General features: G+C 44.2%; 1 protein-coding gene across 2 annotated transcripts; it reads right to left on the bottom strand.

Moving 5' to 3' along the window:
• Positions 1–288: 288 nt before the first annotated feature.
• HRH1 (histamine receptor H1) lies at positions 289–11,919 on the bottom strand. Of its 2 annotated transcripts, XM_085073062.1 has the most exons (3): positions 11,797–11,919; positions 4,085–4,435; positions 289–3,233 (listed from the first exon to the last, which is right to left on the bottom strand). In XM_085073062.1, the coding sequence occupies exon 3, from the start codon at positions 3,120–3,122 to the stop codon at positions 1,710–1,712; it is 1,413 nt and encodes a 470-aa protein (XP_084929188.1). In that variant the 5' UTR covers positions 3,123–3,233; positions 4,085–4,435; positions 11,797–11,919; the 3' UTR covers positions 289–1,709. The 2 variants fall into 2 exon arrangements, with proteins under 2 accessions (XP_084929188.1, XP_084929187.1); XM_085073061.1 differs by lacking the exon at positions 4,085–4,435.
• Positions 11,920–12,481: the final 562 nt, after the last annotated feature.

Below are 12,481 nucleotides of genomic sequence, written 5' to 3'. Positions count from 1 at the left end.
AGCAATTGTTTGTGAGAGGCCATGGATTAGAGCATGTGTTTGTAAAGGTTCTGCTCTGTAGTCCAAAAAGGTGGATTTTACTACTTGCAGGTGTTCCTTCTTCAGTGAAAAAGTTGCCTGAATTTTGCAATGAATTTTGTTGTTTTTGTATTCTCTCTGTGCATTTTGCCTTTGTTTCTCCTAGATTTAAGTTCCCTGGTTGCAGTTTTTCATGCACACAACCTGAAATGGAGTCAATGGATCTCCGAACCTTGTATGGTATACCAAAAATGACTGAATTGAAGCTCATTCCTTTAGCACATTTTCCGAATTTATTACAATGCAGACGTCTTAGGGCTTCATTTAATATTGAATACTTTAAATACAATTAAACACTCAGGTGTTTAATTCAGAGAAAGGACACGGACGGAGGAATAACACTTTGCATTTAGAGTATTCTGTCCAAAATTCATGAGCAATCTCTCCCACATTACCCCAGTGTTGCACTGTTACTGTGAATCTTGGCATATTTACTTTATGAAATAGGCACATTTCATATGAAATAGGCACATGTGGCACAGAGGGACTCTGAGGAGCTCGAGTTCTTTAAAAAGAGAGAATCCAGAATTTCTCCTCCTACCATTAAACTCCCACTTTTTGCTTCTGATGTGATAAAGATATTGCACAGGGCACCCCTAAACTCATCCCACAGAGCCCTTGGCAGCTCTCAGCTGAAGGAGTTCCACTTCAGAACTCTGTTGTTAACTCAGCAATTTCAGAAGCAAAAAAGCCTTTAAAATTTGGTGAATTCATGAGCAACAAAATGAATCAGAGGATATCCTTTTTCTTTGTCACCTCAAAGCCAGCCCAGCTTTCAATTTTAGGTTGTGCTTCAATATCTTCTTGATACCTTTTCCAGCTCAGAGTATTCTATTGTTTTGTATTTCTCCTGAAACATTTGACAGCATCTGCCGCAAGATTTATGAAATGCAATTAAATAGAAAGGGTAGAAAAGGTAAACATCCTGCATGGATAATCAGCTATATTCTGCAAGTCTGGAACAGCAGCACACCCTTCTTGGAGAGATGGGATCAGAATGCTGAGCATGGAAATCCCTTGAGAACATAAAAATACCACTTTTTTCAGCAAAGTTAACACACAGTTAATACAGGTATGATATCAAAGAGATACAGCAGGGTACACTAAAACTTGACCTGTGATAAAAAGTTTGTGATTTGAAGGAAGTTAGAAATAAATAGGGTAGATTTTTTTAAACAGTTGAAAGTTCTTTCTATGACTGTACAAAGTACCTCCACTTGCAAATCTCATTTCACAGGCAGTGTGTTCCTGTGTTTAATGGAGTGAGTTGAAAGGGAAAACTATTTTTGTCCCATCACAGAAATGTGGTTTCTTCCTTTTCTGTAGCTGAATAATTTATAATCACTGAAGATGTCTATTTGTGTGTCCATTTTTGTGATGAAAGAGGTGATCTCAAATGGGAAGATGTTTACTACAGTGTAACAGTTTATAGATTGACCCTGAGTTTTTCAGATTCTTGGTCTGAAGTAGCTCTTCAAATGTGTTACGATTATTAAATGTAACAGTTAGTACTTAAATTTTACTAACACTTTATAAACTACAGTTTGTTAAAGTCTTTTACTTCACCCATCCTTTGAAAGTGGAACATTTGGTTTGGTTGAGCATTTGAGCTCCAAAACCCCAGACCAGTATCAGTGAATGTGAAGGATCTTTTTGAAAGTCTTCTTGAAATTATGGTTGCACAGAGGATAGAGGAAGGGATTCAAGGTGGAGTTCACGTAGCCCAGCCAGATGGTGACCTTGTGCAATGTCGACAGCTGCTGGTTGTTGTGGAATGTTATCACCATGAAGAGCACAAAGTAGGGAATCCAGCAGAGCATGAAGGCTGCCATGATCACCCCCAGCTGCTTGGCTGCTTTTCTCTCCCTGTTCCCGTGCAGCTGCTGGCTGCTCCTGGCAGGGCTGTGCAGGCTCTGCCAGGTTTTCCTCAGGAACGCCAGGCCTCTGGAATCCCTGCTCTCAGTCTTTCTCTGAGCATGGCAGGCTCTGGTAGGGCTGGGATCGGAGGGCTTTGCATGGGGTGCCCCCTCGGTGAAGGTTTGGTTGTCTGATTCTGCACTGGAGTCACTGTCCTGGCAGCCAGGCTCCCCTGTATTCCCAGGGCTTTTTGTGGCACACTGCTTCCCTGCTTTATCCAGGCCAGCCTTGGGCCTGGTGAGAGAGCAACAGCTCCACTTCAGGACTGTCCCACTACTCAGTGCCTTTGCAGACTGGTCAGGATTGCTGACGTGAAGCTGTCCTTCCACTTTCTGGGGCTCTGGGCAGCTCTGCTTGTCTGTGCCAGGGCTGTTCTCATCCAAAATTTGCTTCTGGAGGCAAGTATTTCTCTCGTCCTTCATCTGAGTGTGATGCAGGGAGTTTTTTTCCAAGGAGGTCCAGTGAGATCCCCTGGCTAGCTCTCGGTGCTGGCAGTGTTTGCGAACAGCCCTGAAGATTTTGTGGTAGAACCACAGCATGAGCAGTGAGGGCAGGTAGAAATTGAAAATAGCCATCAGCACTTTGAACCAGGTGACGTCAGAGAACTCCGTCTCGCACTTACTCTCCTTCATCCTCCTCTGGCCGTTGTTGGCAAAGGCGTGCCAGCCCAGGATGGGGATGACCCAGGTGAAGGAGAGCAGCCAGACGCCCAGGATCATGAGCGAGGCCCTCAGCTTGGTGCGGTACTGCCGGTACCGGAGCGGCTGCTGCACCGAGCGGTAGCGGTCCATGCACAGGATGAAGAGGTTGAAGATGGACGCCGTGCTGGCCACGTAGTCCATGGAGAGCCAGAAGAGACAGGCTGCCAGCCCCAGGGGCCACACGGGGCTCAGCAGGTAGACGATGTTGAGGGGCATCACTGCTGCCCCCACGATCAGGTCAGCGATGGAGAGGCTGACGATGTACAGATTGCCCACCGTCTGCAGCTTCCTCTCCCTTCTCACGGCACACAGCACCAGGATGTTCATCACGATGGTGGTCAGAGAGATGCTGCCCAGGAACAGGCCGAGCAGAGCCGAGGGAGCGTTGCTGGAGCTCTCCGTTGTGTTTTTGGACATCTTCTCCATGGGCACACAATAGGAGAATCAGAGCAGATGTCCAGGCCTGGGAAGTTCAGCCTTGGGTTAAGCTCCTGGGTGAAAATGTGTTGGGTTGCTTGGGGATTTTTATTTCCAGAACTAGAGGAAAGAAAATAAACATGCTCAATCACTGTAGTAAGAAGATAATAAAGCTAATTTGTGCTTCAGCTTAGCGCTGTCCCTTTTAGGGCTTTCCTAAATAACCAGTTTTTACATTTTACATGTGATTAATTTAAGCTGTGTTTTATGAAACCCCACTAACCAATCCAAACCAGTTTTCACAGGGCTTCATATATTTCAGACCCCAGAATCCGAAGAAGAAATTTCAGTCCTCAGTGTTTTAATTCATTATATCTCATTAAACAGCTGATCACGAACCACAACATAAACTCCATATTGGCAAACCGATTTAAAATGTGTTAGTAAAAAGCATATGAACATATTTTTTTTACTAAATAGTTGAAACAAGCCATTGCTTATTTACAACCTACATTGAACAGTTTGAGAATACTGCAGTTGGCAGGCAGTAGACAGTCATTCAAATTATAGGTAATGAGCAATCTCTTCCTACACAATTTAGGCTTACACAGATTTCAAACATTTAAATATGCCAGGCTTATTTTAGATCAAATGCAAAATAATAGGATTTTTCAGGATTAATAAGCATCTTCTGCTTCCCAGCTGCTAACTTCTTGTATTGATCCACAGTCCAAAACAGATCAATAACATTTTACACCTTGGAACATATGATAAATTTACCTAATTCTACCTCCAGGACATAGAAGAAAAATGTCTGTGAGGGTGACACACATTTTGTGCCATTTCACAGCTTGTCTGAGTTTATGTTCTGGTAAATCTCTTAAAGCAATAAGGAAGGCAATTGAGACTGTAGATATATTTGCCCAAAGTGTTTACCCAGCTAACACTGAGATATGTGTGGGATTTCTCACCCTCAGAACTCTAAACTCGGTCAAAGCAGCACAATGCAATAAATTGTTCAACAGTCAGGGCTCCCTATTGAAGTTCAGTGATGCAATACTTCATGCAACTTTATCTCTCTTATTCCAGTAACCAGGGCTGCGGCTGAAACCATTTGTGCTTCCTTATGAGAGGTCAAATTCCTTCTTGCTGGGCTCTATTCCCAGGTGGTGCTGCTGGGAGAGGAGCTGGGATCCTGCTGGCAGCAGCATCCATGGGCAGAGGGGTCAGGAGCAGCTTGGGCTCTGCTGGGATCCTGGATTCCTTCAGCTTCTTCCAGGGTAATTCCTCTGCTCAGAGATCACAGAGCCCCCGAGCATCTCCTGGGAATGAGGGCAGGAGTTACTCCATGGATTTGAAACCAAAGTGTCTGGAAAATAGTTCTACCCTACTCTGCCATGTCTTTCTTTCCACCTCTGTCAGTGTGTTCAATTTAGGTGACAGGCATGGTCAAGGCAAGGAGTTGATGCAAAAACCTGGAATGACTGATCTTCACCCCCACAAATTTCCATTTAAATGTGTGGTAAAATAAAGGAAGAGAAGGCAACTTTCATTGAAATCTTCCACAGGAAAACAAAACAGAACAAAACAAAAGAAAAGAGCACCAAAAGAGCAAAGAAAGCTGCCTGGTTAGACAGCCCTCCTGGGTTGTTCATGAACTGCACACAGAATGTGTGAGCTGCGTTTGGGGTTGGCCTGGATCGTCTCCAGAGGTGTCTTCCAACCCCAAAAGTTCTGTGATTCTGGGAATAAAACCCAGCAGAATACAGTCAATGCTACTGGTGACCGCTTCCCAAAGTTCCTCTTTATCTGCTGTGGTGGGATAGGGCAGGATTTAGGAAGCAACTTGCAGATCTTGAGCTGGAGCTCTGCTCCAAGGAAGGCACCAAGGTGGAGTTTTTCAATGTACTCCTCACTTAATTGAAATGTCTATTATTAAATGATAAAGCTTGATTCTTTTTCCAGTTTGGAAGAGCTTATGGAAGATGTAACAAGCCAGGAATTATGCAATGAGATTTAAAATCATTTGAGAATGTTAAGAACATGAAAAACTCAGGGTAATGCACTTGCTGTTTAAAAAATACACATGCTAAAAGGTACTCCAGATTCATAATAGTTCTGTTTTATACAGTAATTTTCATCACCAGGTCATTTGGGTGATTCATAGTCTCATGGATCTTATCTCCTCTGTTTTTTAGCAAGCTGGCCATGTACTGTTGCATTTTAAAGTGAAATGGAGTAAAACTGTTCTGGCAAACATCACAGAGCAATCTTAGAGCTGAAAGCAGCTAGGACTCCTTTTCTCTCCAATGTCCTGACTACTTACAGGGTTTTCTGTCTAGGCTTTTGGTTTGTATTCTTTCAGATACCCTAGAAAGCAGTGTCGATTTAGAAATTAAATATCCTAATATTTTATTATTTTTATTTATTCTTTTTAAGGCATTTGCCTTAGTCTAGAGTGAGTAGCTCCTGAAGCTGGATTAGGATGTGAAAACTTCCTGGTAATACTGCATTTTCTCTATTGAATTCTCTATTGAACGTGGGAATTCTCTACTGAATGTGGGAATGACGGGAATATTGAATTCTCTATTGAATGTGGGGACTTTACATCTGATCTTTTCCAGCCCTGGCTTTGGGAGGATTCTCCCACCAGAGGCAGCCCTTTGAGGCTCTGGGTGATTTATGTTCTGGAGTGTGTTGAAGAGAAAGGAAACCCCTAAAAACAAAGCTAGAAGAGGATCTCCAAACCTTCGTTGGGAATGTTGTATCCTCAGCAGTTGTATCCTAACCCTCTAATTTAATTTGAATCCAAACCACACCTCTGAATCCATTCAAAAGATGTCCCAAGGCATTGAATTGGCCCCAAAATGCTGAGAGCAGAGCAGAAATGCAATTTATGATCAGATCCTTGCAGCTGTCTCTGAATTCCTGGCACAAGACACCACGAGCTGCTGCTGCTTCTGCCTTAGGATTTCTCACATCAGACAAAATTCTCCTTGACAATGAGTTCTCACAGCACATTTGGCAGTCCCACACCTGTGTGTGTGCGCAGGGAAAACAGCCTGGTGCTTGCTGGGATGTTCCAGAGGCCAAGGAAACCTCCCAGTGCAGGGATGAGGTTTGGCCCAGTCAGTGTGTGTGCTCTTAGGGCTGAGCCTCAATCTCCCTGTCCTACACTGCCAGCAGGAGCAAAAATACACACAAAAATATCCTGCAGAGAAGCCATTTTGCACCCAAAATTGCTTGCAGAGGAGCTGCATTGATTTGCAGAAATTTTAGTGCTCAGTGTCACCTCCAACCACTCTGCCCTCAGTTTTCACCTCTTGACCTCTGAGCTCCCATTGAACATGTTGATGGAATTAGAACATTTTGCCACACCAAATCATGATGAAATGCACTGAGCACCTCTTGTGTGCTCTGAGGAAGATTTCAGTCCACAAATCTCCTTCTTAAACTTCCTCCCATCACTGTCAGCAGTGGTGGCACCAAAAATCATCATCATGGCTACACTGGGATTTGAAATTGCAGTTCCTTGCTCTCACTTTTGCCTCAAGCTGCTTTGGGGTATTAGCTTTTCAGGAGCTAATGCCTTATCTGGAGATCAGTTGCCAGCAGAGGAAAGTAAAAATAATGAATGAATGGGATTTAATGTTTGCACAGTTTAATTACACTGAAACAAAGTTCACTAATACAGAACAGATTTAAAAAAAAACAACAAAAAACAAAAAAATCCAAAACCTTGGATGGCTTTTTGGAAACTCTAACCCCTGAGCTAACCATGGAATGCCTCTTTAATTTTTGCTGTGTGTAAAGAGCTTTCTCTCCGAGGAGGGTCAGCAATCAGGAGTTGTTATTGCATTACCATTCCAAGGAGCTGGGATCTGCAGGGAGATGCTGAGTGGTGCCTCCCTGTCAGTGCAGGTGCAACACATTAGTCCTGACTAAGTGGGAGAGTTTCTGGAAGCAGCTGCTGGCACAGCTCTGGCTCATGGGTTTTTAATAACCCACAGCTCCAAAACCCAAAATTCTTGTTCATCAGACGGAGTTCAAGGCAAAAGGCAAGATTTTAATTCAGATGACCTGCACTCACTGTGCTGTACTGAGGAAACCTATTTATTTCTAGTGATTTTTTCCACCCCCTAAATTATTCTTTAGGTGTTGAAAGTGCTAACATGGCAGAGGTTTGATTAATTGCCCTTTTGAAAGCTCATTTATTTCTCTGTAAGGGAACAACCCCTATTCAATGCCTGCCAATATTAAAGGAATATTTTTGATAAAAAGCAAATGAAAACACTTGGTAAACCTGCCTGCCAGCCCCACTCAAACACTCAATGTCTCAGCCTAGCAGGGACCAGGGTTTGGTTTTTTATTTCCGAAAAGTGTCTTCCACTGTCAGAGGACAGACTGAATTCCATCTGCCCTCAAGCTGTGTCTCCTGGGCAGTCTGAAGGGAAAAGATTCATAACCTGAAGCTTTAGTGTGTAACCAGTCAAATTTCTCAATCCTACTGGATTGTCCTCTTCCCCTCACGTTGCTATTTTAAGAGTTATAAATGAATCTTTTACTGTGTGAGCAAACAACCTGGCCTGACTGATAAATATGATAAAATTTCATTTCTTGGCTTCTTATGACTTCTCCCTGGTGTGGATGAACTCCTCAATGACAGCTCTGGACTGCATTAATTTTGCATTGGTTTTGCATTAATTGCATTGCATTCATTTGGGGACAGTGAATTTTTGGTGGCTTTGGAAGGAAATGCTCTTTTGGGGGAAAATGAGGTCAGAACTAACCTAGCAGATGTGCTGAAATCTGACTGTATGATAAACTGAACTGTCTTCTGCAGGGATGTTTTCAGTGATTCTGCTGTGCTACCACTATTTTTGTAAATTGGTATATTGGATATTAGGGTAAGGCTGTCAGAATTGCAGATAAATACTTCTGCTTTTAGTTAAATGAGGAAATAGTGCATCCAGTTTTCATGAGTGAAAAATAATGCAAAGAGAAAAAAAAATATTTGACCAGGCTGAAAAATTTGAAAATAGAAGGAACTTCAGCTTCAGGTGTCTAGCTGATGCTTGACTTGGTTACAGTCAGTATTTTCAGGTTTTAGCTGTTAGAGAATCACAGCAGTGGCTTCTGGAGCCACCTCATTGTAACACTGACACATTCCTTAGGGGTCACTGAAAAGGACTCTAACAGCAATAATGTAAAACTTTGCTATTAAAACCAACCAAAAACCAAACCAAAAGCCAACTGTGCAGGCAGTTCTGTTTGTGATACCATTGCAAGTGGGTTTTATTGTGATTTTTCAGGCTGAAAATTGATTCTTTGAGAGCATTAATTTCCCATGCATAACAAAGGACAGAGCATCTGTGTCCTGGATTTCTCTGCGCTGGAGTTTGTGTGCTCCAAAAGCCATTCTGCTCCTTTGAATTGTCATGCTGGTGGATGTTCAACTGCTCTGCAACTCCTGGAGAATAAATCAGCAGTGGGAAGCATGGGAGGCAAAGAAGGGTGTGAGCAAGTGGATTTTCTGTGCATTTCCATACATCCACACAGCTTGGGAGGGGCTGGAATTAACAATTTTGCAGAGGATTCTCCAGATGGAGTTAATTTAAAGTTTTTATATATAAAAGATAACAAGTTTAGCTGCTTTCCAGTAATGAATCCAGTAATGTATTTATCTCTGCTTTGTGTCTCCTTTCTCAGTCCTCTGCTTCACCTCCTCTGAGCTTTGCCATGATATTTCCCTGATATTCCCTTTCCTGTGGGTCAGGATGACTTCAGAGCTGCATGATTAATAGGAGACCACAGGAATATTCTCAGGAAAAGTCCTTAAACATGCCCTGACATCCAACTACTGACAGGATCTTGGCTGGGGAAACACCACTTATTATTTAGGAAGAAGAAAAAAAACAGTCTGGAAGCAGAGAGATCCAGAAAGCCTTAATCTACAAGAATGCAGTAACTTCTCAGCAGAGCCAGGGAATGCAGCAGCTTCCATGCTGGTTGTTCAGGAATATTGGGAACAACTTGGGAAAGGGGAAAACAAACACCTTGGGAAAGGGGGAAAAAAACCCAGGGAAACTGCAGGTGCTTAACTGAAAAGAAGGCAGAAGCCCACAAATGGCAGAGTGAATTCCAGGAGCATAACATACAAATAAAAACAATCAAGTTACATTGAATATTGTCATCAACTTGAATTTCTTCTAGTTTGTGGATCATTGTAGATCCGTGTCCTCTGAATCAGTGAGTAAACCTCAGCAACATCCAACAAACAGCCTAAAAATCTCTTTGAAGCAGGTAGCAGTCAATACCTGTGTGCAGCCAGGTCATTGCTGCAATCTGCTCGCCCTAAGAAAGCAGCTAAACTTGTTCTCTTTTATATATAAAAATTTTAAATGAACTCCATCTGGAGAATCCTCAACAAAGTTGTTTAGTTCCAGCCACTCCCAAGCTGGTGTATCTATAAGTTATCAGGAGATAGATATCTACTTTTTTGACTCTGGCTGGCAATTTTTAACAACTGTCTAACACTTGACCTGTATTCCAGGAATGTTAAAAAGAGCTACCAGAAGGTGGACACATTCCAAAAATGTTTTGGCCTTCAAAATGTAAGCTCAGACTTCCATGAAACTCCTCTTTCAGTGACTCAATTTTCTAGTTTAAGTTGTGCTAAATGTCAGTTTTTCCATGACAAAATCCAGTCTTGCTCTTGGGATAGTATATCCCAAATATGGATTATTTTTGCCCAGAGTTTGGGGGAAAACCTCATCTTTACTGGAATCCTAAAGCTTCCAGATATGGTATTAATTTTCCTTGCTAGTCTGAACATTATCAGTATCAACTAATTGGTCACCGATGTGATCTCATAGCAAAACAGTATTTAAATATTATTTTCTTTAAAGTAGTGCTGTGCTGGAGAAGTCCTTGAAATCCATTATCCCAACTCACTAAAACAGGGATTCATACTGTCCCAACTTTCATACAGGAACAGCAAAAAATCTTGGAAGTTTTTTGGATTCCACCTTGTGCTAGTACTGACTCCAAGCCTCGACAACTGTAAAACTAGGTGGGTTTAATTCTTCTGCAGCAGAAATATGATTAACTTTTAGAAATGTCACTGAGCCTGTCATTCAAACATCAAGATTTGATTATTTCCAGATGACTTGCTAAATCACTACTCACAAAAGTAAAAAATAATATATGCAAATAAGAGTTGTTAGTTCTTTAAGTTGATCACTATGAAAATTCTTTGGCAATTTACCAAAACTTGAATTTACCTCAAGTGAACTTTTGGTGTTTTGAAGCTTTATGAAAATCTTCATCCCAAAAATGCATAGATTTTAAAATCCTAGTGGCTGTGAGGACTTGCTGCCTCCTTGAACTGCTAATAAAAGTATAATAAAAGTAAACCCTCTTACTGAAAGATTTGCTTTGGCTCACTTATTTTTTTGTTCATCTTTAATTTGGAACACATATTATCAGTCTCTTCAAACATCTGGTGAATTTACTGTAGTAAAATGATGAGTCCCTTCATATTTTAGCAGTAACTCATTGAATATACAAAGTTTTTCCATTCTAGAAATGCACATCTGACTGAAACAAGCTCCTGTCTTTCTCCAGGCAGCTTTAGTGTTTCTTGTTGAATTAAGCAGAAGGCAAAGGGGCACTGCTGGAGCACAGGGTGTCTTACAGCTGGGAACAGTTTAAAAGCAGCTTATCCAGGAGCCCTGATTGCTCTCCACCATTCCTGTCTGGGAGGAAAGCCTGGGAAGGCTGCACCAGGAATGGGGTGAGGTTCAGAATAGGTTATGTCCCAATGCAGGGTCAGTCCCCTCAGCATGTGCTGGGCTTGTCTCTGAGCAACGCCACAATATCTGCATGAAAACAATGCATTTGTGATTTTTTTCTCAGAAGAGCACATCTCCAGAAGGGGATGAGGGTTGAATTCAGGCATTATCTTCCCTTTTCTTCAGCCAAGCCGCTGTTCTCCTTCAGCCAAGGCTCCAACCCCCCCCGCCTGCTTTCCCAGCCCTACCCTTCCCTGGAAACTCACATTAGTCACAAGCAAGATGCTGAAAACAATCAATATTTTGCAGGCAGACAGGAACTCACCCGAACCATTTCAATTCAAGTGTGGCCATTAAGTACAATGCAGACTCGGGACTTTCTCCATCTGTTTCCCTTCCTTCCCATTTCCATCGGAGCATCCCCTGGCTGTGCTAACCCTCAGCGCTCCTCTCTGCTCCTGGGGCAGGGAAAACCTGAGCCTGGAGCTCCCTTCGGTGCTGCTGATCTGCAGCTTGGACTAGTGTCCTCGGGAGAAAAGCTGCCTGAGCTTCCCGCAGTGTTTTGGGGCATTTTGGGGGTTTTTATTCAGATTTATTTGCCCCTACGGGATAGCTCAGCGCACCTCTGTGCTGGGATGCGGCGGTAAGCAGCGGGGAATTCCTGCTGAGTGATTTGAGTGAATGCCGAGGGAGAGTTATCCAAAGTCGAGGGTATTGGGGAGTTCTGCTCCTGCTTTCCCCCTCTCGCTATGCTCCTCTATCACAGCAGTCTCGGCCGGGACGAGAGAGCTCCTAGGAGCCTTCAGCTCTCCTCCAGCCCCAAATCCATCCAATCCCTCCCGCCGCCCCTCGCCAGCTCCCTCCTCCTTCCCGCGCCGCTCTTCACTCACCGAGGAGAGCAGGAGAGCGCGGAGAGACCCCGGCAGCTCGGGCAGAGCCGCTCCTCCCGGGGCGCGATGGGGGGCGAGGGATGCGGTGGGGTGGGATGGGATAGGATGGGGTGGGATAGGATGGGATGGATGCGATGGAATGGGATGGATGCGATGGAATGGGAGGCAGTGGATGAGATGGGATGGGGTGGGGTGGCATGCAGTGGGATGGGGTGCAGTGCGATGGGAGGCGGTGGATGCGATAGGAGGCGATGGATGCGATGGGAGGCTGTGGATGTTCCGGAATGGGGTGGGATGCGATGGGAGGCGATGGATCTGATGGGATGGAGTGAGATGGGATGGGAGGCGATGGATAGGATAGGATGGGATGGGCAGCCCCGTGCCGCCCCGTGGCTCCGGGACAGACCCCTCTCTGTGCCGGAGAAGAGCCGGGCTGTGCCGCTCCGCTCCCCGCCGCTCTGCCCTCCCTCCTCCCGGGCGGAGAGCGCCGGGTGTGGCTGCAGACCTGTGGCGATGGCAGCTGGAGCCGCCCCAGGGCCGGGGTGACGTGCTGCTTACCTGAGGTGACCCTGCGGGCTGCGGAGCATCACACACCACATCCCGCTCTGCATCAGCCCGACCTCATCACTCACAGCACTGGCACTTTGCTCAGATCACCAGCCCTGAAGTAGCAGCTCGTGGAGTT

This window comes from Lichenostomus cassidix, chromosome 12 (genome assembly GCF_008360975.1).
Source record: "Lichenostomus cassidix isolate B80296 chromosome 12, HeHo_3.0, whole genome shotgun sequence".
Classification (NCBI taxonomy): Eukaryota; Metazoa; Chordata; class Aves; order Passeriformes; family Meliphagidae; genus Lichenostomus; species Lichenostomus cassidix.
Note: the sequence above shows the minus strand (reverse complement) of the source record. Positions and strands in the feature narration are given on the sequence as shown.